The sequence below is a fragment of the Anopheles darlingi genome, chromosome 3 (assembly GCF_943734745.1).
Source record: "Anopheles darlingi chromosome 3, idAnoDarlMG_H_01, whole genome shotgun sequence".
Classification (NCBI taxonomy): Eukaryota; Metazoa; Arthropoda; class Insecta; order Diptera; family Culicidae; genus Anopheles; species Anopheles darlingi.
This window is the reverse complement of record NC_064875.1, coordinates 52107398-52133241: the sequence shown is the minus strand read 5'-3', so window position 1 is coordinate 52133241 and position 25844 is coordinate 52107398. Positions and strand designations below refer to the sequence as shown.

Here is a 25844-nt window from a genome sequence, read left to right as displayed (position 1 = left end):
TGGAAAACCTTCCTGCGGTGGGTGCGCTCGTGTGAGTATTTCGGCTGAGCCGTCACCGGTCGTGGGTGATGCAATCTAATCGTCACCTGCCCCGTGGATACAGCGATGAACCGCTCTCCGGCGGAAGGGTAGTTCAATGCGGCATTTCACGGGTCTAGCCAAACATCTGACTAGCGGCGAGTGCATTCGTCCTTTTGCACTGGCCAGCGTAGATCCTGCGGTATCGCTCGTACGCTAACGACGGGTTGCTTTGTTGACAGAGGTTTGCCTGAGGGCTTGTGCTGCTGCTGTGTACTCACGGCATGTTTCGACTCATGCTAGGGTCCTTGAAAGCCTCAAGGGCCAAGTGATTAGTGTGTGTATCCCTCACGGAGAAAGTAATTACTATTTTCGGTCTCTGCACTGCTACAGCACACGAAGAATTTCAATTCCCACCGGCCATGAACTTGACCCCTGCGCTTCCAAGTGCGAACCCTCAGCGAGGCCGTGTAGCGTGACTTGGAGCGACCATTGCGCGAAACTTGGCAAGCGCACCGGTCCCGTCCTTCATGTGTTGTAGCGAGAACAGGTGCACATATCCTACAGCCAGTAGTAGCAGCAGAACTTCAAGAGAAAAGGATTACTAGATTGAAGTGTGCCGATAAAGGGACGTCAGTCGTTGTAGGCCAAGGGATCTGGACATACAAAAACGCGGGTTGGTTTCTGCCAACCGCTCGATTGCAGACTTCCGGCAGCTAGCACTGGAAGTTGGGCAAACTTCTGGTCCCGCATCTGGTTTTAAGGTAAGACATACTACCCATACTAGCTACACTAGCAATTAGGAGTGACCATCATTGGCCGCATGACGCTAGGCACTAGCGTGACCCACGTTTTTGCATATGGATTAGCGCGATTGAGACTTGAGCTATTTTTAAAACCACTCTGTATCAGACAGTTCTGCGATGTTTAAGCAAGCGCGTAAAGTAGTAGGATACAACATCTCACAGCAGGCAGTATACTACTATAGTCAAATCATAATCCTTGCTTCAATTGTGTGCCTTTTCAGAGAAAAAAACAATGCTTCTAATTCTCACATCAGTAATTTAACCGAACCTAATTAGAATCGTCTCGTGCTTGTTGCTCAGCAAATTATGGTTATTCTCGCGGTGATCGATCCGATCCGCGATGCTGATCCACAAAATTATTTATTGCCGCAACCCCAACCGGGTGTGATCAGTGGATCGTGAAATAAGCGAAAGGCACGATCTATGGAAAATTTGTAGCCATATTATCGACGGACAAGATGTATTGTTTTATGCGGTTTGTCTAATTTGCAACCATCGGCATCGGGGTGGTATCGTGCGCGTCACACGCGCATATCACGAAAGCCACATTTATACGATTTCCTTCGATTACAATAAATTTACCTATTTTGCCGACCATAGAGTGGAATGTGCGCACGTTCCTGGCAAGGTGTTGAATCCAGCGGGTCAACATGCGGCTAATCACATGGCCAACGGAACGGCCCTTCGCCACAATCTGAACGGATTGATAGTGGAAGATGTTGGAACTGCTACGAATGGCCTGATGCTTGCCGCGGTTGTCGGTTGTAGCATTCGCATACTACTCACCAATCACCAACGCACTGATGGAGTTCTCAATCAGTTCTCAGTAAAATTAATTGAAAAACCTCACCACAGTGCAGCGGATGAATGAGCCGCGTCAACCGGCATAACGATCACTTTCACGCTCCGTCGCAAATCGCTGAGTAACGCGCGCCCGTTAGAACCCTCGCGAATCTCCCGAGATGCATCTTTCGATCATTAATCGAACAGCTGGTGTGGGTGGGCTGAACGCTAGGGGAACTCGTAAATTTCGTTTAATTGCACTAAACCACGATGTTCTCGATAAGGAGGTATGTCCCGTTCCTGGACGGATTGAATGTTAGATGAAGCACTAAGTATGATCACAGGCATAAGTTTTTATTCCGATTGACGATCGCGATAGGAGGGGAAGCAGCGCAGCGACAACGAGGAAGCAGCGCAAAGATGACGCTCTCCGATGCAGCCTCGCGTACGCGATCGCGATCTTTGTCTCCGTTGGCAATCGTGATTGGTGTATCGGTGCTACCGCTGCTGCAGTTGCAGTAGCATCCATTAACCAGGTGTGGTAGCCTTTTTGCTGCCTACGGAACAATCGTCAGCAGCTCCGGAGTTGATGTTCAAGCAATGATTAACGATTAATGGTTCGCTGATGGTGCATCGCGTGTCCCGTATCGACACTAGAGTGTGAGCGATAAGATAAAGCAAGGGGCCTGCAACTCACCAGAACTACTCCTTGTTGGACAAATGTTTGCGTTGGTTGTTTTACAGCCTTGTATCATGCGCTGCGGGGAAGCTTGATAAGCTAATTGTGTTCTAGTGCTAAGCATACTGTATCGACGCTGGAGTGATGTAGCAGAATTGTAGCCGTTAAGGCAGAAGCAGAATGACTTTCAACAACAGCGTACCCCAGAACTGTCTCCACGCGTGAAGTCAAGTCCAGATGCGTAAGCTCTTCGCGCGATCTCAGGGAACACGCCTCCCGCCTGTAATCGGAATCAAGATAAATCAATTTTAAATCAAACCGAAGTCACACTTCCCTGATCGTATAGCCTCGCCGGAGAGCATTTGCCGCAGTCTCATGCGCAAACTGTTGCCATTAATGAATACTCGGCATCACTGCGGTTGTTGTTGTTGCTGCTGGTGCTGCTGGTGCTTCTCAGGCGTCCAATCGAATGTAATCAGAATCTCTTGGCAGCGATTCGCGATCTTGATCATTATGATCGCACGTTCACTTGACGGCATCATGGCAAACGGCAGTTTATCATACGTAAAGCACCACCAGTAGACCCTCTCCCCCATCTCCAAAACCCCTTATATTCCCAAACTCCACCAAGGTCGTACTCTGGAGAGCCTGGAGCCTGTGGTGTGGCAGAAATCTAGCATGGTAGTCGAGAGGTTAAAGGTACTTTTTGGTGTGTCCGAGAAACCGAACCTCCTAGTTGTCTGGGCTTTGGGCGAATCACTTCCTCCTCTTCCTTCACCAGCCAACCAGCTAGCGTAAGGGTGAAGTGTCGATTTGCATAATTGATCTGGCAGTTGGACGCGGATGAGAGCGTGTGCGGGCACGCGCGCTCGCGCTCGCCCATGCACGTCTCGGAACACATCATTATCATCATCACATTGCTCACACCTAAGAGCGCGCAATGCTGATGGGACTGTTCAGTCAATTTTTTTTTTGTCGTGGCTTTTCAGGTGAGCCTGGGTGTGTCTGAATGTTTTGCTCTCATTGATCGTTTTCAGTTCAGCTCGCGGGAAAACTGTTTACACAGTAGTCACAACACCCGACGAGTGCGCCGGTAGTTAGGAGATCCATGGGAAGTAAACAAATATAGGTTACCATAATCAACTGCTAGACTGTCGGCATGTTCCGTGCCGTGCAGGATTTGATTGTGTCGATCAGAACGATTCCCCCCCTATAAAGGAATCTTCCACTGGGAGCCGTTTTCCGTTTTTCCTGCAACCCGCAAGCTCGAACGGTGTTCCAAACTGAACACCGAGTCTAACGCCTAGAGATACGGTTCTAGTCCATGCATTTAACGAATCCTTATAGTAGTCGGATGCAGGGAATTTAAATAAAATGAAATTTCCAATAAAAACCTGCTGCCGACCGGAATATTCCGAAGTCAAACGCTGGCATTCGGAAAGTTTGAATCGCGTCAAAGGAAGGCTGGTTCTATCCTCCGGCTGGTGGGGGATCACCATATCACATTTGTAGCTACTTATTCACATTCCTTCAAGTGTGCTGTCCACGCGTAAATCCGCACTTAGTCACCGCACCATCGTGACTAGCCGGCACTCGAATTCCACCGCACACCCTCAACCTCTGCGGGTAGTCTTGATCGATGATGCAACTGACGACAACCGCAACCAACCGCCTAGCCGCCTAAGTTACAGGCACGCAGGCAGCCTCTGTTACCGGCAAGTTCCAGGTGTCTATTGACAACTGCAACTCTGTCCAACCTATCGCGATCGGTATGAACGGAAATTCCGCCTTAAAACTGGATGATCTTTTTCCAAAGCGATTGAGCGAGCCAGCTGGCGGGCGGACGGACGGACAGACAGGCGTACCTTGGGCAAAAGGTTCCTTCTAATGGCGATCGGCCAATTGGCTATCACCGAGTTCCATTCGGGTTATACATGTTCCTGCTCAATTATCGAAGGACAGACACTAGCACTAGTATGTTTGATCGGTATGTTCTCGATCGCTAAAAGGTAACGCCAAACAATTACCCTCCCGGCTAGACGTCGCTGGACGCCGCAGACGGCTAGCCGGCGGCTAATGTAAGGTTTTGCGGCAGCATTCGCCCCCCGGACACAGGAAGTGCTCCAGAGAAAAGATGTTCCGGTGAAGGTTGGTGGCATCGAGGCTCGTTAGCAAGGCGGGGGTTTCCTTCCTGTGTGTGTTTGTTGTAAGGGAAGTTAAGTAGTTTCCCTCGGAGATCGAAACGGAACGATCCGATACGATCGCGAACAAAGCATAACGCTGCGATCGAGACGCGTCGGGCGCGTTCTTGACGGAACGTGTCGACGCGGTTCGATACGGGCGATCTGTCTGACCCTGTGTGCCCGACCGTACAACTACTGCTGGCTCGGCCATTGTTCGCGGTTTTGTGGCTAAAACTTTCACACTCTCCGCAGCTTCCGGACAGTGCAGTGCGACTCCCCCTCCTCCGGGTCGGTGCACAAGATGCTGCTGCGGCCATATTTAGTTCCGTACTTTAACATTCTTGCTCAGCTGTGCGTGAGCTCGTCTCGGATGGTGCGTGATGCATTTGCGAGCCTACATGTCGATGCTCTCCTCCGGCAAGACCTTCGTTCGACTACCCAGTACTCCGAAGCGGGGGGAGAGGCATACACTCTCGCAGCACTTGCTTCTGCTTGTGGAGTGAACAATGAACTAGGCTTGTGGAAGCGAGCGACCAAACCTGTTTGTTGCAATAGAGCACTAGCTTGGCAGTGGCAGAATCTGCCGCCTCTAATTGCCAATTAGTGTCACTGGGGGAGAGCATTAGCTCTAGCGATACGATAGTATCTAACGCATCGATAAGCGATGCTGAACTTGGCTGACGCCCAATTGTGCCCAGTAGAGAGTGCTCGAATCGAAGGGCAAATCACTTTACATTATCGCCCTTTTACTTTGATCTATGGCGATCGTAAAACTGTTTTTGGTGAGATGGAAATTCAATGTCAGCGCCAGGAAAATCACCGACCAATCGGTAACCCCCGGGGGGGAGACGAGAGTCAACCTCGAATGGATATAATATAGGTTTCTCTGTAAGAAAACTGTTCCGACAAAGCTCTCGCGCACTGTTTACCGTATTCTACACTTCCCAGGAAGCAGATCGAGGTCTCATGAATCTTCCCCCTTAGAGAATCGCATGATGATTGCAAGACACCGGCAGCTCGTGCCTCGACGAGTACCTTATCTTCAACCCAGCACTCACTAATCAAATTAAGCAAAAGTAGCCTGATTTGGGCATTGGTTCTCAATCAGTTTCATATCATCACACGCCTCCCTGCCCCCGGACCCCGACGATATGCCGGTTTGATTGGCGTATTAAGCTTCTTATCCGTGCGCAGGATCTCGATAGCAACGCTACTACGCTGGTGCTACGGGGGTTGGTGTGACTTAGTATTGCTGCTCCGTTATTCCACGGGGGACCAAATCAGGGCTTTCGGACGGGAATTGCTCGGGCTCGGGTTGGTGTGCGGTTAAGTAATCCGTTCTCACTATTGTATGTTTGCGAATCGCCGACGCCGGTGACGCCGTCGATATTCCGTGCAGGGCAAGGATCGCCAGGGTTCACTATGGTGTCAGTAATTGAATACTCTGATCGTTCGAGAAGGTTTCATTCACAATCAGCTCCTGGCAGGGCAGTAGCTCAGTATTACCTTGAGTCATCAAACAACACCGAGTGCATCGGAAAGTGGTGGTAGAGCCTTACACAGCCTCCTCGGTTCAGAACTAATTATAACTGATTAGATAAGGTGCTGGTAACAAATCGAAATTCGATGGGCTGTACTCCGGTACGTTCAGCGGCTCCGCCTGACTACGAGAGCAAACTCGTCGGTTTGTTCGGGTTTTTTCCGTTTTTGACAGTCGTCTCAAGTTCCCGAATGCGAAAACCGATATGAAGCTGCTTATCATGAGTTTCGCCAGTTTAATAGCTACCGAACGGCACAGGCTCACACCCATTTGCCAATGGCGGTGCACATCTCTGTTAATTTGCATCAAAGCCTTTTCGGGCCAAACGGTCAAACGGTGCGGGACAGTCCCCAGGATTCCCCGCTGTCGTCACCGGCCCGTTAGAGAGCAAGACGTAAACCACGAACCACGTTGCTTTATGCATTCTTTGCGCGTCACACCTACCCAGCAATCGCTTCCTGGGGAAACAAAAAATCCCCATCGGTCGGCGCGCGCCAGTTGGCCCAAGACCTGCAGCGTCCGATCGCTCTGGTGTGGTCTGACGTGTCGCGGGATCTTGTGGGTGCTTGGGCGGCGGTAAGGAATGCAAAGCAAGTCAGGCAAAATAAGCGGTCTAGCATCTTCCCTTGAAGGGGGGGGAGAAGGTTTTACCGGAAGCCTTTCTTGGCCCCGTGGTGCACAGGTGAGAGGGTACCGTATGGGCTGCTGACCAGGCGGGGCAGGGCCCAACATCCCCGTCCATATTATTGCGTGCCCTGGACATCATCGCGCACACACTATCTGCGTCTCGCTCACGCACGGCTTGCGAGTGCATGGTAACCGCAACCGCGTGGTACCGTGCCAGGTCGATCGGTGCGTGCTTATGCCAATAGCCTGAGAACTGTGAATGTTGGAATGGTAGGTTGGAGCTGTTCGCGAGGGTAGGGGTGGAAGGGCGATGGAGAGTCGTGGATTCACGCCACGCAAAACAAACACATTCGCGCGTTCGCCGCCGCGACCGCGAAATGATTTAAGATGATAGCAAACACAACAACGCGTCTACTAGCGTGTCTCGTTCGTCGGTCGTTTAGCCATCACCACGGGAACGGGCTATCGCAGTGTGCGGCGATACTAGTAGGACGACGCTTCTCGGAGAGCCTCAGTCGTTGGCAGATCGCGGTTTCGAGCGGATGCAGAGCCACTCACTCGCTACGATAAGGAGGGATCCGAGTGAAGACGGACCGTTCCTGTTTCCGTTCCCGTTTCCGTACCCGTTCGAGCCCTGTCGAGCACAGGAATTCGGAAACTGTTTGCGGAGCGCCGGAAAAGGTGACGCGCAAACAGACACGCCGTATTGTTGGCTCAGCCTTTCGAAGGTGAATCCTGCTGACAGTGACAATTCCTGAAGTTAAGGTACAGCTCTAGTGATTACAGTGCCTAGGGATCGTGATAGATCGTGTGCTGTGAATGTGAAGCATTATATAGGGGCGATCATTAAGTTTCAAATGCTATCGAATGCTATTTGAATGCTTCATGGATTTTTGAATTCTTTTCTGTGTACGATTAAACCGACTACATAGGCGCGCAGTGTCCGTTAGTTTGCTAGCGATCGTGTATTTGCAGTTGGTAGTTTGCCAAAAAAGAAAACCAACGGACATATTCCACGGAATGAGCCGGTTCCAAAACCGTCGTACATACACTAGTGCCGTATTACGTTTCTTCGGTTTGGGACACTTTGTGGAAACGGTCATCGGTGTCGAAGTGTCCGCTTAAACTTGAAACTTCCGTGCAACTACATGTGAATATCGCCGACGTCACTTGCCAGTGCGCGGCAACCAGCAGACCCTTGGAATGGTTTCAATTAAACCGATTCCTTAAAATACCCGAATAGCGGGACAGTTTGCTTGGAGTGAAGCAGCGGCAGTCGATTTTTGGCAGCTGGATAGTATGATTTATGTGTTTTAAATTCGTCCTCACGGCCCAGCATAGGGCGCAATCGAACGTTGGTTTGTCATCGGGCATCAAAAGCGGGAGAAGATGGATCTACGAGGATCAAAGTGCGTATTCGATGGGTGGTGTGCTCCGTTGATCAATATTTACTCGGATGCAAAGTAGGCGCAAACGGCCTACGGTGGAGCGCCGCTCGCCATTCAAGAAGGAATTCGCTTCAAGAGGATTTGCTGACAGAGATGTCAACCGGAACCGTTTGCTGACTGCCGGGTGATCGATGGTTGCGATCAAAGTTCACTACGATCACCAAGCCTAGAAAGGCGGAATGAGAGTGAGAGGGCTTGGGCTAAATATTTATGCGCAGCAGCATATGCGAACATTTTGGTTTTTAATAATTTCGATATCGCCCTAGTAGGCACAATGAAGCTTGTATACTCGCTCGTGTAGTTCCTTTTCATTTCCATTCATTATCAGCAGCAACCCGCCTGAATTCATCAATTCATCTCAACGACAACTGTTGATGGGTACAGCGCAGTCGCATAGCTCATGGGTTATCAATCGAGTGCCATTTGCAAACGATTGGCATTGGCACTTTTTGTTGATACATTAAAGTTTCTGGTTTCCTTCGCTCTGAATCAATGGGTGCCCTGTTCTGGGTCGTGTCACAGTCGGGCGCACGGGGGCAATCGCCGTGACATGCCGTCACACCATTCTCGAGTTTTTATTGAACGCTATGAGTTAATTGATTTGCTTTACAAAAATCAATTTCTACGCGTCGTGGCCAAATACCCCATCGCTTCCGTTCAGTGCGAGGAAAGTATTCAATCGAACATCGTGCATGATCTAAGACGTAAGGGCAGCATTGAAACGCTGCCGAGGGTCAGGGCCTTCGCCGATCTTTCGTGTCATTTTGTTAATTGTTTTAACCCGATCCCTATCGCTTTTTCTGAAAAAAAAAAAGCCCGCCATCTTCGGCCAGAACCGTCGCGTTCGGTGTCTTGGCAATTGCGCTCAGACAGGCAGGGTCTGTGTGCGGTGCCCGTATACACAGTGCCAGTAGCAGCGTCTAATGAACGAACGAGCCAGAGAACTGGAGATTTTAATCACAAAAACGCACCCCGATCACTGCCGATTGAACGCCATTGGTTAGACCGCGGCATGTGGTGGCTCCTCTATTCTTCCACTAGTGCCCTTTTTTTCCGGGGCCCGGTATCGACCTATTTATTGTTTCTAAGCCAAGCGGGAACGAGTGCGAGCTGCGCAAACATCAGCGTGATCGCGTGTCTTGCCGGCTAGTGTCGGATACGAATGTGCCTTGGCGTTGGCGGCGATGATTGAGGCGGCTTACTCACAGGCCTCAGCCGGGTTCGATTCCCATGGTGCTGCTGCCGTAGTTGATGGTGTGAAGTTCAAGTGCACTTGATACGATGACGCTGGAACACTCACACACTAGATGGTTGGGAGGGAGGGTGGAACGCAATAATTTGTAATTAATATTTAGCTTACCCTAACGCACACCAAGCATGAATCGCTGAGCTTCGTGTTCGTCGGGAGCAGCCCTTAGTAGGCATAGCCGGCAGGGTCTATTACGCTCATCAAGCAAGAACTTTTAACAGTTCGAAGGACGGTCAGCATATCCCTTACTGAAGCAGTTTACTCTCTTTATCCCTTCTTTCCAAACAGTAAACCAATCCAAGCTGTCTGCGGTCTGTAACAAGTGCGCGATAGTGTAAACGGGGCCCTCACGATGACACTCAAAGATTATTCGCAAGGGAACGGGGTGCTGCAGACGACGAATCTCAAGAACGGTGCGCAGAGCACCGATAACATGTCCGTTGCTAGCCATAAAAGTACCAAGGATATTCTGGATGTGTAAGTAACCTGCTCGATTCCATATTAGGCGGCACGTGCCATAGTTAACTCGCTTCTGTTCGTTTGTTCTTGCAGAAAATTTACCAAATCACAAGCCAAAGATGATTCGCAGGCCGTGTCGTACTTTAAACTGGTGAGTAGTGTGCGGTTAGCGTGTGTGTGCGTCGCCCGCCATCTAACGTGCCCGCTTCATCGTTTCAGTTTCGATTTGCCACGTGCGGCGAGATCTGTGCTACATTGATCGGTATTCTGCTGGCATCGATGGCATCCCTCGGGCTGCCGTACGGTGTGATTCTGTATGGCGAGTTCACCACGCTACTCGTGGACCGTACGATCGGCATCGGCAAGTCCACCGATACGGCCATCCTCTCGATCTTTGGCGGTGGCCGAGTGCTGTAAGTATGCGTCGCGTGCATCGCGGGGTCAATTGGTGCCGGGATAGCAATCGCCATAATGGTAATTTGTGCCACTTGGTCTGGTCGCACTTGGATGGTGTCAATAAACAATTCAATAAACGATCGCGCTCTGGCGAACGATCGGTTTTGCACCATGCGATTCCATATACCTTCAACGAAGGCATGGCATCGTTTAACGATTTCTCTCATTTGTGGTCCCATTGGTAAACAGGATCAACGCAACGGAGGAGGAGAACAGTGCCGCTATCCTGGAGGATGCCAAAGCATTTGGGCTTGGTGTGGTAGCCGTTACAATTTTGCAGTTCATCTTCGCCACGCTCAGCGTTGACTGTATCAATCGATCGGCACAACGACAGATCAGTCGGATAAGGCATCTTTTTCTGCAGGCTGTCCTGCGCCAAGACATGACCTGGTACGATCTCAACAGTGATGATAGCTTTGCGGTACGCATAACGGAGTAAGTATCAAGGAGAAGCTGCGTCGTATGTTAGAGTGGCCAGTAACTGAACACTCTCTGTTTTGTGCGATCAGTGATCTGGATAAACTTAAGGAAGGCATTGGCGAGAAGTTGTCCATCTTCACGTACCTGGTGATGTCGTTCGTGATTTCTGTGATATTTTCCTTCTTCTACGGCTGGAAGCTAACGCTCGTGATCCTGAGCTGCGCCCCGATCATCATTCTGGCGACGGCCTTCGTTGCCAAGGTAGCTTTATATTTAACTTTCGATCATTCAAACAACTCGATAACATAATACAATCTTTTCTGGTCGTTTCAGATGCAAAGTACGCTAACGGAGAAAGAGCTGAAGGCATACTCGTCGGCTGGTGCCGTAGCGGAGGAGGTGCTCGGTAGCATAAGGACGGTGGTGGCCTTCGGCGGTGAGCGCAAGGAACTGGACCGGTATCGGGAGCGATTGACAAGCGCAGAGTACAACGGGCGCAGGAAGGGTCTGTTCTCGGGCATCGGTGGTGGTATCATGTGGTTTATCATCTACTGTTGCTACGCGTTGGCGTTCTGGTATGGCATCAGCTTGATTCTGGAAGATCGCGGAAAGGACGTCAAGGACTACACGCCAGCCGTACTGATCATTGTGCTGTTCGGTGTGCTTGCCGGTGCGCAAAATCTCGGTCTTTCCTCGCCACATCTGGAAGCGTTCTCGACGGCAAAAGGATCAGCCGCTACGATCTTTTCTGTGATCGATCGTGTCCCGGTGATCGATTCGCTTGGAGATGCTGGTCTAAGGCCCGGGAAGGTCTTGGGTAACATCAAGTTTTCCAACGTGTTCTTCCGCTATCCGGCCCGCAATGATGTGCAGGTACTGCAAGGGTTGAATCTGGAGATTGAAACCGGACAAACGGTAGCCCTGGTCGGTCCGTCCGGTTGCGGCAAATCGACCTGCCTGCAACTCATCCAACGCCTGTATGATCCCTTGAGTGTAAGTATCCCGGAATGGTGGTGAATGCAATGGTGACCAATCATCACAGCTAGATCCTAACGTTCTGGTGTTCTATTTAGGGCTACGTTACCATCGATGGTACGAATGTAAGCGAGCTGAACATTGGCTGGTTGCGTTCGATGATAGGCGTAGTAGGCCAGGAACCGGTACTTTTCGCCACCACTATCGCCGAAAACATCCGCTACGGTAATCCGGAGGCCAGTCAGGGTGAGATCGAGCGTGCCGCCAAAATAGCCAACTGTCACAGCTTTATCATGAAGCTCCCGAACGGCTACGGTACGATGATTGGTGAACGAGGAGCACAGCTATCGGGTGGACAGAAGCAAAGGATTGCCATCGCACGGGCATTGGTACGGAACCCGAAGATATTGCTGTTGGATGAGGCCACCTCTGCACTCGATCCCAGTTCGGAACGACGGGTTCAGGATGCGCTGGAGCGTGCCAGCAAGGGCCGTACCACGTTGGTGGTATCGCACCGGCTCTCGACCATTACCAACGCAGACAAGATCGTCTACATCGACAAAGGTGTCGTGATGGAGCAAGGCACGCACGAACAGCTAATGGCTAGCGGAGGACTGTACTATGACCTGGTCATTGCTAGCGGATCTCAGAAGAGTGCAGATGCCGACGATGGGGACGTGACGCTCGCCAAGAGCAGCTCCTCGATGCGCCAAGATTCGGTCGAGGAGGCAGACTCGTCGGACGATGAATCGGAAAGTGGTAAATCGGACGCAAAGAATGAGGAAGAGCAGGAGGAGGTGTATCCGGTGTCACTGATGCGCTTACTGAAACTCAACTCGCCCGAGTGGCCGTACATTCTTTTCGGTTGTTCCGCGGCCATCGTTGTGGGAGCATCGTTCCCGGCCTTTGCCGTGCTGTTCGGAGAAATGTATGGCGTAAGTAGAGATGCCGAAAGGATATTCGATTCTCCAGGATTATCATTACGTTCTCCCTTTCCTTACATGCCTACAGATACTCTCCGTTGCTGATCCTGAGTACGTGAAGGAAGAGTCAAACTTCTACTCGTTGTTGTTCCTACTGCTGGGACTGATCACCGGCCTGGGCACCTTTTTCCAGACGTATCTATTCAACATTGCTGGCGTCCGGTTAACGTCCCGCCTGCGCCAGAAGTCCTTCAAGGCGATCATCAGCCAAGAGATGGCCTGGTTCGACGAAAGCCGCAATGCTGTCGGTGCACTTTGCGCGCGACTCTCTGGTGACTGTGCGAGTGTACAGGGTGCCACTGGTACACGTATCGGTTCGCTACTGCAGGCCGCATCTACTATCTGCATCGGTGTCGGTATATCGTTCTTCTACTCCTGGAACCTAACACTGGTGTCGATCGTCGCCATCCCCGTTACATTGGCATCCATAACGCTCGAATCGCGCTACATGGAGTCGAGCGGCCTGAAGGAAAAACAATCTCAGGAAGGTGCCACACGACTTGCCGTTGAAGCCATCTCGAACATACGCACTGTGGCTAGCCTTGGCCAGGAGCGACACGTGCTGGATCGTTACAGCAAAGAAACGGTGAAGATTGACGAAGCATGTCGCAAGAAGACCCGGCTGCGCGGTACAGTATTTGCCTTGGGCCAAGTGATGCCCTTCGCTGGATACGGTTTGGCTCTATTCTATGGTGGCAAGCTGGTATCGGAGAAAGAGTTGGAGTACAAGGATGTCATAAAGTAAGTTGTAATTGTTTTTTAAACGTGAGCGCAAGTACTGTTAACTATTGGTTGAATTTACTTATTTTCCAGAGTCTCAGAAGCACTTATCTTCGGTGCATGGATGTTGGGACAAGCGCTGGCCTACGCACCGAACGTTAATTCGGCCATTCTGTCGGCTGGTCGGCTCATGAAACTCCTCGACCGTACGCCGAGAATGCACAATCCCTCTACGTCCTACCATCCATTATCGCAGCGTACCGAGGGAGACATCAAGTTCACGGACGTTGAGTTCCGCTACCCGACCCGCCCCACCATACCGGTGCTGCAAGGATTGAATCTCGACATTGGCAAGGGACAAACGGTGGCCCTGGTAGGACCGTCCGGGTGTGGTAAATCGACCTGCATACAGATGCTGCTCCGGTACTACGATCCAGACAGTGGCAAAGTGGTAAGTTCGGAGCCCGTTAGTTGGATCAAGTATCTATTTTTATTTTTTAACTATTCCTATATTCTACTCTTTGTAGGACATCGACGGCATCACCTCAACGGACTACTCGCTGAATCGCATTCGATCGCAGATGGGCTTGGTGTCACAGGAACCGGTACTGTTCGACCGCACGATAGCGGAAAACATTGCATATGGCGACAATACGAGAGAAATACCGATGCCGGAAGTACTCGAGGCGGCGAAGATGGCCAATATTCACGAATTCATTGTCAACCTACCGAAGGGCTACGATACGAGTCTTGGCACGAAGGGTGCCCAGCTGTCCGGTGGTCAGAAACAACGTATTGCCATCGCACGGGCGTTGGTACGTAATCCAAGGGTACTACTGCTCGATGAGGCGACGTCAGCACTCGACAACCAGAGTGAAAAGATTGTTCAGAACGCGCTGGATCATGCGCGAACCGGCCGGACCTGTATCATCATTGCTCATCGGTTAACCACCATACAGAATGCGGACCTGATCTGCGTCATCCAGAACGGTGTGGTAGTAGAGTCCGGCACTCATGACGAACTGCTGTCGGCGAACCGCATCTACGCTAAGCTGTACCAGATGCAGCAGGTGTCATAAGGAGAGAACAATTAAGGGGATTTCCGTGCTGGAATTTCCCCTCCCTGTTCGTACGTTCCTAATCGCAAGCATCCTGCTCGCCTCGAACACACCTTCGAGTTGCCTTCGCTCATATGTTGCAAACGATAGCCATCAGAAAGAAGACAGCGTATAGAAAAAGAGTAGTAGAGTCCAGCTACCGAGCAACAAGAGTCTAAGACTTAACGAAATGTGCCGTATCGGTGGTAGATGGTGTGTATGATAATAGTACAACCGAGCGCGTGCAGCTTTCGAACTCGCGCCTCCATACGAGCCTTCCAGTGCTGCCTTTGTTTAGCTTTTTTTCGGCTAATAAGATATGCTAGTGCAACGATTGCTGCTTCGGTTTATACGCAACGTGATATACTAAGCGCCTCCTTTTAGAAGATAATTCTTTTAGTGTTAATCGATACCGAAGTTACCGATCGATGCCTAGCAGGCGGCATTCTCCAGCGTCAATCGCAGTCAATGCTCGACATAGCGGGTTCTTGGTTCGAATGGCCTCTGTACCGTGTAGATATAGATATAGGCTGAAGTTAAGATAAATTTGGCAGCTTTTTTGATTGCATCTCAGCAACGCACAAACCCCAAAACCATACAGCAAGCAGTTGACAAAGCATGTACACTACCAACAGTGATAAGCGACGCCGAATGCACAATATCCCACAGTATGACTGTTCCCATTTCCGACCGCAATCTTAGGGTGGTGGGGTTTCGGGGAGCCACACACACTTGCAAATATTTATCTCAACGAATGCGCTCAGCAGTGTAATTGATAAGGATGAGATGATGCCGAAGGATGGTTGCCAAGTGGAAAAGACATACGACACGTCCGTGTCTCTCTCGCTTACATCATTGGTGAAGTATAATAATCATAAGCCAACGATCACTCCACTCCACTGTCTATCTCTCTCTTCCCCTCTTTTGCTCTATCTCTTAGTCGGACACAATAATACACCTGTTACCACCTTCTAGTATGAATAAAGTAAATTATTTGGTACTGTAACTTTTACGAGTTGAAATCTGCATAGGATGGTGAACACGAAAGATCATTCTTAGCATTATACTTAAAACATGATTTCTGGAGATATATTTCATGCAAAATAACTTACTCAATAGGCAAAGGATACATTTTTGGATCTGTTTTTCTCTTTCTTCCGTTAATTAACTAACGCCGTTAGTGAAGCACGAACTGATCGATCGTATTGCCAGTGAGGGAGAGGATCTTCTCCACTGTCAGTGATGTTCCTGAAACCAAATCACACAGAAGACGATGGTTAAGAAGGTTCTGGAACGGACGGAGTACATAGTCGCGTTTGGATTGGATGCTCACCTAGGTCAAGCCACTCTCGCGGCAATCCAGCATCCCGACGGGCGGCCCAAAGCGCGTACCGCAATGCAAACGCCACCGTCACTCCCAGATTGTACGCCGGCTCTCCCGTTGTCTTTGATCGCAGCACACCGGCTGCATTGGAGCTCTTCTGCAACAAGCGTACGCGAAAATCGATCGGAATATCACGTGCCATTGGTGGCTTATACGTCCAAGTACGGGAATTAAGTAATTCTCCGGTACTCCGATCGTACTGTAGCTCCTCCATCAGATGCAACCCCATCGCCATCATGAAGGCTCCCTCAATCTGGCCAATGTCCAGCAGCGGATTCATGCTTTCGCCCGTATCCTCCAGGATGTCAACCCGAGGCAACTGCACCTGACCCGTCAAAAGATCGAGCTCTACCTCGACACAGCACAGGGCCCACACGGTGTACGGCTGGATGTCCGAGCGGCGGACAAAGTAGGAAGCGGTCAAATCGATACCACGTTGATAGCATGTCTGTACAGTCGCCTCCCACGAAGCGGTCCGGTTCTCGTCCCGTACGGGTCGGATGCGCTCAAGCAGCATCTCGCAGGCACGCTTCACCGAGTAAGTAACCAGATCGGTACCGATTGAGCCGCCGGTAATGAACGAGTTCGGAGAGGAAACGGTCGAGTGTGGCTTCATCGAGATCTTGGCCAGCGGGATACCAAGTATGTGAGCGGCCACCTGGGCCGTTTTAGTATTTATGCTCTGCCCCATCTCGATGCCACCGTGTGTGATGGCCACGGAACCATCCACGTGATAGATCGAGACCCAGGCATTTATTCCTCCAAAATATGTTATGGGGTGAGCCGTTGGTACAATCGAGATCCCCCGTTTTTTCCAGCGATTGGTCTCATTAAAGCGATCGTTAGCCGCCTTCCGTACCAGGAAATCGACATCCCGCTGGAAGGCAGGGAGCAAAGTGGCCATTCTGCTCGACGGATCCATGTTCGCTAGCCGGACGGCCAGTGGATCGAGCCCGGTGGTAAACGCAATATGCTCCATGATTGTTTCGATGGTGCCGATCGCTTCCGCGGTACCTGGCGATCGTAGCCAGGTATTGCTCGGGGCATCCGTAACTGCACCCTTCAGCTGCAAACGCCAAAGGTCCGTGCCGTTGTAGCAGTTCTTGAATGCCTCCCGGAATAGTATGGCCATCGATTCGTAGCTCGAGCAACCGAAGTCTTGCGTGTGCTCGTTCTGCAACTTTACGATCCGGCCCGACTGCGCATCAAAGTGGACACTGTACTCACAGTGCGCACCGATCCGCTTCCCGATCGCTTGCATGATCGTCTCGAACGGAACGACCATTCTGACGGGGCGTTTCGTATGAAGAGCTGCTAAGCTAGCTGTACATGCTATTAATCCTGAACGAGTCATTTTACCACCGAATGAACCGCCAACAGGAGGAACGATCACGTTGACCGTATTCTGAGGTATCGCCAGTGCCTTCGAGACAGCTAGATGTACTAGTTGGCTCGTTTGGGTAGTACTATACACTTCCAGTCCGTCTTCAGTCGGTATGCACAGACAGGCGTGAGGCTCAGTGGCAAAGTGGGCTTGACTCCCGAACTCGTACGATCCGCGTAGTTGCATAGTTTCTGGACGATCGACAGAGGCCCGGTGATAGTTGCGCCCGATGACATCCGATTCAACGGTTGCTATCCGCTCCGTCGCACCAACGGCCATTACATCTGCGACCGTCGGTAGGATCGGACCATCCGGTGGTCCGTAGGTTATTACTACCAGTTTGGCCGCCTCCTGAGCCCTCGCGAAGGTGTTGGCCACTAGAACACCGATCGGTTGACCGTGGTAGAGCACACGTCCTTCACAGAAAATTAGCTCCGGTACGTTGTTGTAGGGGAAGGTCGTATTACTGCTACCCTTGAGCCCACCGAAATCGTTCACACCGGGTAGATCAGTGACGGAGTAGAACCCTACAACACCGGACAGGGCAAGGGCGGGGCCGGCATCGATGCCCGTGATGCTACAGCGGGCTTTGGTCGCTAGGACGAAGGCAGCGGATAGTTCATCCGGCCGAGATGGTAGATCGTTCAGGTAAACCAACTCACCGGCCGTCTGGTGAAGTGCCTCAAGCTTCGGCAGTGCCTGGGTCAGTGGCCAGTTGGAAGGATAGGTGTCGAACGATTGAATACCGTGCGAGAGAGGTCTGATCAGCGGGTTACCACCGGTACGCACCAGTGGGTTTGCCACGCGACGATCACGTGGTGAGAGCTGCAGCACGAAACGATACAACAGTCCAACAGCCACCTGGCGCCGGTACGAAGAGCTCGGTAGTCGGAGCTGCTCGTTGAACGGTAGTTCACCGTTCAGGGTGGCCAGAGCTTCCTGTAGATCGATGTTGTTGAACAGATTCTTACCCTTTACGAACTCCTCCGTGGCGGTGGCATGACAGAACTGCAAAGATACAAGTACACAAGATCCATAAACCCCATGAGTAGATCTTTCTGTTGAACAGCTTAATAGCAAACGGATTAGATCTTACACTGGCATCGATGCCACCGAAGCAGAGACGCGCGTACTCGACGTTCACTTTGCGCGGACACAGACGCACCAGAAAGCCAGCGTTTACATACGCCTTCGAGTTTTGGGCTCTCGGTGCGATCTTGTAAGACCGGAACACGGATACCTCCGGATCCAGCGCGGGCAGCGTGATATTCAGGATGATGCGCTTCCGCAGATCGAATCCAAGGAACCGCTCCGGTAGCAGCTTATGAATCGATCCTTTTGCTCCGACTGTGCGTGTACATGTATGTGAACAACAGATAGAGTTGAAGGTAACAGCATAGCTCACACTGTGGTACTCCCTAGGATACCTACCGATGGTCATCTCAACGCCAAGGGCTTCAAACAACACGAACAGATCTGAGGGAAACTCCGGATGGCGATACTTAAGCACCAGGTTTCCGGCAATCGTACCAACATTTCGGACGGCCGGATGTGCTACGTCTTCCACGTGCTGCGCTACCTCCTTACAGTACGAGAACCGCCTGTCTTTTCTAGCGGCTTCACGCAGTATCTCGATGAACTCGGTAAGCGGTACGTTGGCACCGACGATTAGACTGCTCCCAATCCAGTAGTTATGCAGCTCCTCCACGTTGCGTATATCCACAAAGACACGCAGCTTCGGTGACCTACGGTATACTCCGTGGCCTGTATTTCCCGCCACCAACATAAACGCATCGGGTTCCAAGGGTGCCAATATCTCGAACACTTCATCCACCGTCCGTACACGGTACCATTGGCGGTTGTCTGGGCAACGTACCGAGACGGGTTGATCGAAGCAAGTGCGCGCCGAACAGGGCGGCTCACTACCGCTAGCACAGGGTACATCACAGGAGCGTGGAAGCTCTTCAATATCGGCCAAGCATTGACCGGTGGACGATCGAAGTGCCCGAGCGGGTGTGTCCACAGCGAACGATTTTAACGCATCCAGGATAGGGCGGTAACCGGTACAGCGGCAAATGTTGCCGGCCAAAGCCTGCTCCACCTCAGCCATCGTCACACTGCCTCCCTTCGCTTCCAACAACCCATACATACTCATCACCATACCGGGGGAACAATAGCCACACTGTGTGCCGTTCATCTGGGCCAACCGCTCCTGAACTGGATGATAGCCGGCCAGCTTCGAACCGATGCCTTCCACCGTTCGCACGTCCATGCCATGGCAAGACAACACCGTGAACAGACACTAAATCAAACGGATCAAATCAACAAGTTGCGCTGGGGCTACGGAACTTACAGACTCTACTAACCGAGTTGACGGAGAAAGCGGTCCGTTGCCTGGTTACCGGATGCGTTCCTTCGATATGAACAATGCACACTCCGCAGCCTCCCTCGAGGCAGAGGAACTTAGTCCCTGTTGGTAATTTTTTAATTGTTTTTTAAATTTGTTAATATCTATTAGATAAATCGTTTATTTATCGGTGCTTCTAATTAGGATACGATGTGACCTGGTTGACGACTAAAACGTTAATCTTTTATTCTATCACGTTGATAGTGTAATGTATTGGATGTGGTAATGTAGTGATAGCGTAATTCGCCACATACCCTTCAGATTCGCCCGGGTTCGTATGAACGTGTTCAGCGAAGTGTCCACCGGTAGATCCTCCGAAGAAAGTGCAGAAAATTCGTACGGTTTCCCGTTGATGGTAAATTTGGCCTGCTGCATGCTGTGGAACCGAGGACTCTGGCGCACGGCACAATACGGTACGGTACGGTGGTTAATCAACAACTGCCTCTCCGGCCTTCCAGGCACTGGTACGCTACTGGCGTCGCCGCCTTGCGTGCGAGGGATCAACGTAGCGAGAACATCGCCATAATGGTACGCCTGACTGCACCGAACAGCCGTGCTAACGTCCTTTCACGTTTTGATGCGTGTGCGCCCGTCCATGCCCAGCCCAAACATCGATGTCGGTACCACCACTGCCAATACCATCACCAAGCCTACCCTCATCTAGTGGAAACCCATTGGCACCATTGGATTACAGCTTTCGAATGAATCGGCAGCAGTACTTCGGCTACCAGCAACCAGTGCGGACAGCAAACCCTCATCCCGGTTAACATAATGAACGTAGTACGGTTTCGAATTAACGAACAGTGTTACACCGGTAAGTCCTCCGCCCCGGCCTCGTCAAAGAACTGATCTGCCGGAATGTAAGCAATCTGAGGAGAATGGCCAGTTGTGATGGTGTGGCGATTTAAAGTGATCAAGTTTTCCGTTTCAAGCGGCATCCAGAATACCATGTGTGCTATGTCCATCTTCTTGGAGTATTCTATGGTGACATTACGATTGGAAGTGAAATCTATTGTGGATCAGTGAATAGCCTAAAGGGTTTAGTGAAGCTCAATTTACATATAATTTTCAAATGCTCAATTTCGTCTACTCTACGCGTAATAGTGTGCAGGACAGTTACATATTCAAGCGTGCTGTGTGGTGCAGCAGCTCACTGCCTAGTTCCCTCTCCCCCATTCATTCTAGGTGTTTGTAGTCCTACTAAAAGCTATTTAAAAAAAAACAATCCATAATCGTCCAAACAGATGCCAAGAATGCTGGTGGTCTGGGCAGAACTATCGAAAAGGTGTAAATTATTAGGAAAGGCGCTCGCTGTTGGAGCATCAAACAGTATGCTTAAGGGGTAATCCGTTGAAAAAGCCGAGCAATAACAAACAGAGAACACGATTAACGATCGTCGACTATCGCACCAAATCGCTTAATTAATTGAACGAATCTATCAAAGATTGTCCGCGATCGTCTGGCTGGCATTAATTGCCACACTCACTCGACAGCGGACAATGTTTTATTCATCTCCATCCCCATAAAAAACCGTTCCGGATGGTTTTACCTTTTGCTTTTTTTATGAAACCCGTTAGGCTCACACATCATTACGCACCAGACTCGTATTTTGCGGCACGAACAAAACGATCGGACGGGGTTTTCTCTGCTGCCTGCCGCTAACTCAACCAGTTAAATGGATGAGGAGTGCGTGTTTGCTGCGTACGAAGCGTAGATGTGTCTTGCTATTACTCAGCAACCCTTTCGGGCTATGCAACCGCAACGCAGCAACCATTGAATGTGCAAAATGATCTACAGTTTATTAAGGGTTTTTCGAGAAGTATAGACATTTCGTTTCTTCAAAATACTATTAATCCATTTTATGCACCGATACCTTTCTTTCCAGTAAACGGTTCGACCGAAGGTATACCCGTGGATACCTCTTTGAATACTTTCATAAGGACTCGGGCAAATCTGAAGGGTATGTGGCGGATTAAACTATCAATATATTACCATATCTAACACACTACACTACACTATCAACGTGATTGAATAAAATAGTAACGTTTTGGTCGTTAACCAAGCCACATCGTATCCTAATTAAAAGGACCGATAAATAACCGATTTACCTAAAAATATCTAAAAAATATTAAAAATAAAAAAAAAAATTACCTACAGGGACCAAGTTCTCCTGCCTCGAGGGTGGTTGCGGAGCGTGCATTGTCCACATCGAAGGAACGCATCCGGTTACCAGGCAACGGACCGCTTTCTCCGTCAACTCGGTTAGTAGAGTGTGTAAGTTCCGTAGCCCCAGCGCAACTTGTTGATTTGATCCGTTTGATTTAGTGTCTGTTCTCGGTGTTTTCCTGCCATGAGCTGGATGTTCGTACGATCGAGGGTATTGGTGGGAAACGGCGCGGTGCCTATCATCCACTCCAGCAACGGTTAGCGGAAGCAGGTGGATCGCAGTGTGGTTACTGTTCTCCCGGTATGGTGATGAGTATGTATGGGCTGATGGTCGGCAATCGGAGTGATGGCCCTCCAACGGAAGCCCAGATAGAGGCAACCTTCGATGGGAATGTGTGCCGCTGCACAGGATACCGACCAATACTGGAGGCGTTCCGGTCATTTGCTCACGATCGCATCACGACACCGCCCCCAGTGCCCGATATCGAGGATTTAACGCTTTGTCCGGCAACGCGCGGCACCGGAAAAGTGTCTAATGAGCAACCGGTTACCACGAAACGATGCCTCGCATTTGGCGATGGTGAAAAGTGGTTCAAGGTGACGTCATTAGGCCAAGCACTCGAGGTTCTTGAATCAATCAAAATCGATGAACAGTATATGCTGGTCGGTGGCAACACCGCCCATGGTGTGTATCGACGAAGCGATGATTTAAAGGTATTCATTGATGTTAGCACGGTTCGGGAGCTTCGTGAGCATCGCCTAGAGGCAAAGATGCTCCACATCGGGTCTGGTGTGCCGTTGACGGAACTGATCGATGTCCTGAACAGTGCCGCCGACAATAATCTGGGGTTCGCATATTGTACCTCGTTGGCGGACCATCTCCGGAAGGTGGCCAACACACCGGTGCGAAACGTTGGCACGATCGCCGGCAATCTGATGATCAAACATCAGCATCCTGAGTTCCCTTCGGATCTGTTCTTACTGCTCGAAGCCGTCGAAGCCACGCTCGTCATCGGTAAGTCCTTATCCGGCGATGATGCCCTGCTCGGAACACAGTGCTAACCGTTCTTTCTATCACTAGTGTCGAGTCTGCAGGAAACAATCCGTGTGGCACCGTTAGACTTTCTGAAGCTCAATATGGGCAAGAAGATCATCCGATCGATCGAGCTACCATCGCACGATCACGTCAGTACCACGTTCCGTTCCTACAAGATCATGCCGGTCGCCCAGAATTCCCGGGCTACCGTTAACGCCGCTCTAATGTTGCGAATCTGCCCCGAGGCCCGACTGTACAGCTCCATCCGCATCTGCTACGGTGGCATCAACCCATCGTTCGTTCATGCGACCAAAACGGAGGTCTTCCTGCAGGGCAAAAGCCTTGGTTCGAGTGAAACACTGGCCCAGGCACTTCACATCCTTTCCGGGGAGGTAAAACCGGACGCAGTGTTACCGGATGCTGCTCCCGACTATCGGAAGCACCTGGCGCTGGCCCTGCTGTATCGGTTTGCGCTCAGCGTACACCCGGAAAACGTGGGTCGCTTGATGCGAACGGGAGCAAATGGTCTCGAGCGCCCACCGGTCTCCTCTGGTCAGCAAAGCTACGAAACACACCGAAAGCGGTGGCCACTCACGAAGAACATTCCCAAGATCGAAGCGCTGGCACAGTGCGCGGGGGAGGCCGAGTTCATTAACGATATGCCCACATTACCGAACGAGCTGCATGGTGCGTTTGTGTTGGCCACCGAGGTGCAAAGCCGTATCGTACGGATCGATGCTTCCGACGCTCTGGCCATCCCGGGCGTAGCGGCTTTTCTGTGTGCAAAGGATGTGCCCGGTTTCAACAACTTTATGCCGCTGGAGATAGGTGCCCGGGAGGTGGAGGAGATCTTCTGCAGCGGGCAGGTGAACTTTGTCGGCCAGATCGTTGGGTTGGTGTGTGCGGAGAGCTTCGAGCTGGCGAACCGGGCCGCACGGCTGGTACGGATCGAGTACAAGCGTACCAGCAACCGGTTGGTGCTGCCAACGGTGCAGGATGTTTACGATGCACTGGACTTTAGTCGTGTGACCGATCAACCGTACGATCGGCATGGTGCGACATATCACCAGGCACGGGAAGGATCTATCACGCTGACGAGCCGCTTTGACCTTAAGGGTCAGTACCACTATCCGTTGGAAACTCAAACCTGTCTGTGTGTGCCACGGCCGAATGAAATGGACGTCTACTCGGCTACCCAATTTATTGATCACGTGCAGATTGCCGTCTCCCAGGCGCTGAAGGTGATGGTAAGTGGAGAGATGAAATCGAAGGAAAAACCTTAACTTGCAATTAAAATTAATTATTAATATGCAGGAGTCGCAGATTAATGTGACCGTCAAAAGGGTTGGAGGAGCATACGGTTTTAAGCTAACGTATGCCTCCCAGGTGGCCTGCGCTTGTGCCGTGGCAGCTCATCAGACAGGTCGTCCAGTCCGTATGACTCTGCCTCTTGAGACGGCCATGTGCGCAATGGGGAAAAGGGCCGGAAGTGTGAGCGAGTACGAGGTATCAGTCGATCGAAGCGGGCGCATCAGTAAGCTGAGCCACACGTACATCCATGATGATGGCGCATCCATGAATCTTTTGCTCGGAGGCATGACGAGTGACCTGTTCAAGAACTGCTACCGGACGAATAGCTGGAAGCTGCGCGGGAAGATCGCCCGGACGGATGTACCGCCGAACACGTGGGCCCGAGCCCCGGGCACTTCAGAGGGTATCGCTATGATCGAAAATATCATGGAACATGTTGCTCATGCCACCGGCCAGGACCCGCTCCAGGTTCGGCTTGCCAACATGCCGCAGGATAGCAAAATGCGCAAACTATTGCCCCAGTTCCGGCGGCAGGTGGATTACGATGGGCGGCGTAGCGAGATCGAGACGTTCAATCGCGCAAACCGTTGGCACAAACGAGGAATCGCCGTTATGCCGATGCAATATCCGCTCGAGATCAAATCGAAGAAAGGAGCAGTGGTTTCGATCCACAACGACGACGGAACCGTAACGATCGTGCACGGTGGGATTGAAATGGGGCAGGGAATTAATACGAAGATGATCCAGGTTGCAGCTTACGTTCTTGGCATTCCAATGGAGAAGATCATCGTGAGGCCGACTAACAGCTTGCTGAACGCGAATTCGAACGCCTCGAAGCACAGCCAAGCGACGGATGGTGTGGCAATGGTAAGGAACCTTCGATGCACCAGGATCAAGTCTCTTACCGTTTTTTCTCTATCCCCATCTCTCCGTAGGCCGTGAAGAAATGCTGCGAAATACTGCTCGAGCGTCTCAAACCTTACCGGTCGCTGCTGCGACCCAGAAGCTGGGAAGAAATGGTCCGCAGTGCGGCCCTAGATGAGATCAATCTGCAGGCGTCGTATTTTTCCACGCCAGCCGACATCCGACCGTACACTATCTGGGGTCTGGCGTGCGGTGAGGTCGAGCTGGACGTACTAACGGGGCAGGTACTGGTCCGGCGAGTTGACATCCTGGAGGACGTCGGTGAAAGCATGAATCCGAACATCGATGTGGGCCAGATAGAGGGTGCGTTCGTGATGGGCCTTGGTTACTACCTTACGGAGGCACTCGTTTACGATTCCAATGGGAAACTTTTGACCAATCGTAGCTGGACCTACAAACCCCCCGGCCATGCCGACACACCCGTGGACTTCCGGGTATCGTTCCTTGCCAAGAGCGTCAACGAAGGCGGTGTACTGCGGGCCAAAGCAACTGGTGAGCCAGCCTTTTCGCTCAGCCCTGTCGTGGTGTATGCGTTGCGGAATGCCATACGATCGGCCCGGCTCGACGCTGGATTACCGGACGTGTGGTTACACATGGGTAGGTTTGTTCGGTCTAGTTCAATTTCTCCTGCCATTTGCTAACCACTTGATCTCGTTCCCCCTTTGATAGGTAGTGGCATGACGCCGGAAAAGATCTGCTCCCTGCTAGAACACTCCATGGAGCAGTTCAAGTTGGAATGATATTGCACTTGTGCCAAGTTTTTTTTTCTGAAATAAACTGTTCCCCTTA

The 25844-nt window shown here is 51.1% G+C and overlaps 3 protein-coding genes across 5 annotated transcripts; 2 read left to right on the top strand and 1 right to left on the bottom strand.

Annotated features, from left to right (window-relative positions):
- The first annotated feature begins 210 nt into the window (after window positions 1-210).
- LOC125957300 (multidrug resistance protein homolog 49) lies at window positions 211-15433 on the top strand. 3 transcript variants are annotated; one of them, XM_049689916.1, is made up of 11 exons: window positions 211-782; window positions 9622-9810; window positions 9886-9943; window positions 10012-10205; window positions 10438-10683; window positions 10758-10929; window positions 11002-11661; window positions 11742-12578; window positions 12655-13367; window positions 13440-13797; window positions 13874-15433. In XM_049689916.1, exons 2-11 carry the CDS (start codon window positions 9686-9688, stop codon window positions 14423-14425), a joined length of 3915 nt encoding a protein of 1304 aa, XP_049545873.1. In that variant the 5' UTR covers window positions 211-782; window positions 9622-9685; the 3' UTR covers window positions 14426-15433. The 3 variants fall into 3 exon arrangements, with proteins under 3 accessions (XP_049545873.1, XP_049545872.1, XP_049545871.1); XM_049689915.1 differs by lacking the exon at window positions 211-782 and adding an exon at window positions 7166-7364; XM_049689914.1 differs by lacking the exon at window positions 211-782 and adding an exon at window positions 7166-7401.
- A 187-nt stretch (window positions 15434-15620) lies between these two features.
- LOC125957306 (xanthine dehydrogenase/oxidase-like) lies at window positions 15621-19993 on the bottom strand. Its single transcript, XM_049689925.1, has 6 exons — window positions 19873-19993; window positions 19578-19681; window positions 18643-19513; window positions 18308-18558; window positions 15777-18219; window positions 15621-15691 (listed from the first exon to the last, which is right to left on the bottom strand). The coding sequence occupies exons 1-6, from the start codon at window positions 19991-19993 to the stop codon at window positions 15621-15623; spliced, it is 3861 nt and encodes a 1286-aa protein (XP_049545882.1).
- Window positions 19994-20232: 239 nt separating this feature from the next.
- On the top strand, window positions 20233-25795 carry LOC125957307 (xanthine dehydrogenase/oxidase-like). Its single transcript, XM_049689926.1, has 7 exons — window positions 20233-20380; window positions 21776-21879; window positions 21944-22799; window positions 22866-24067; window positions 24135-24998; window positions 25067-25652; window positions 25725-25795. Exons 1-7 carry the CDS (start codon window positions 20233-20235, stop codon window positions 25793-25795), a joined length of 3831 nt encoding a protein of 1276 aa, XP_049545883.1.
- Window positions 25796-25844: the final 49 nt, after the last annotated feature.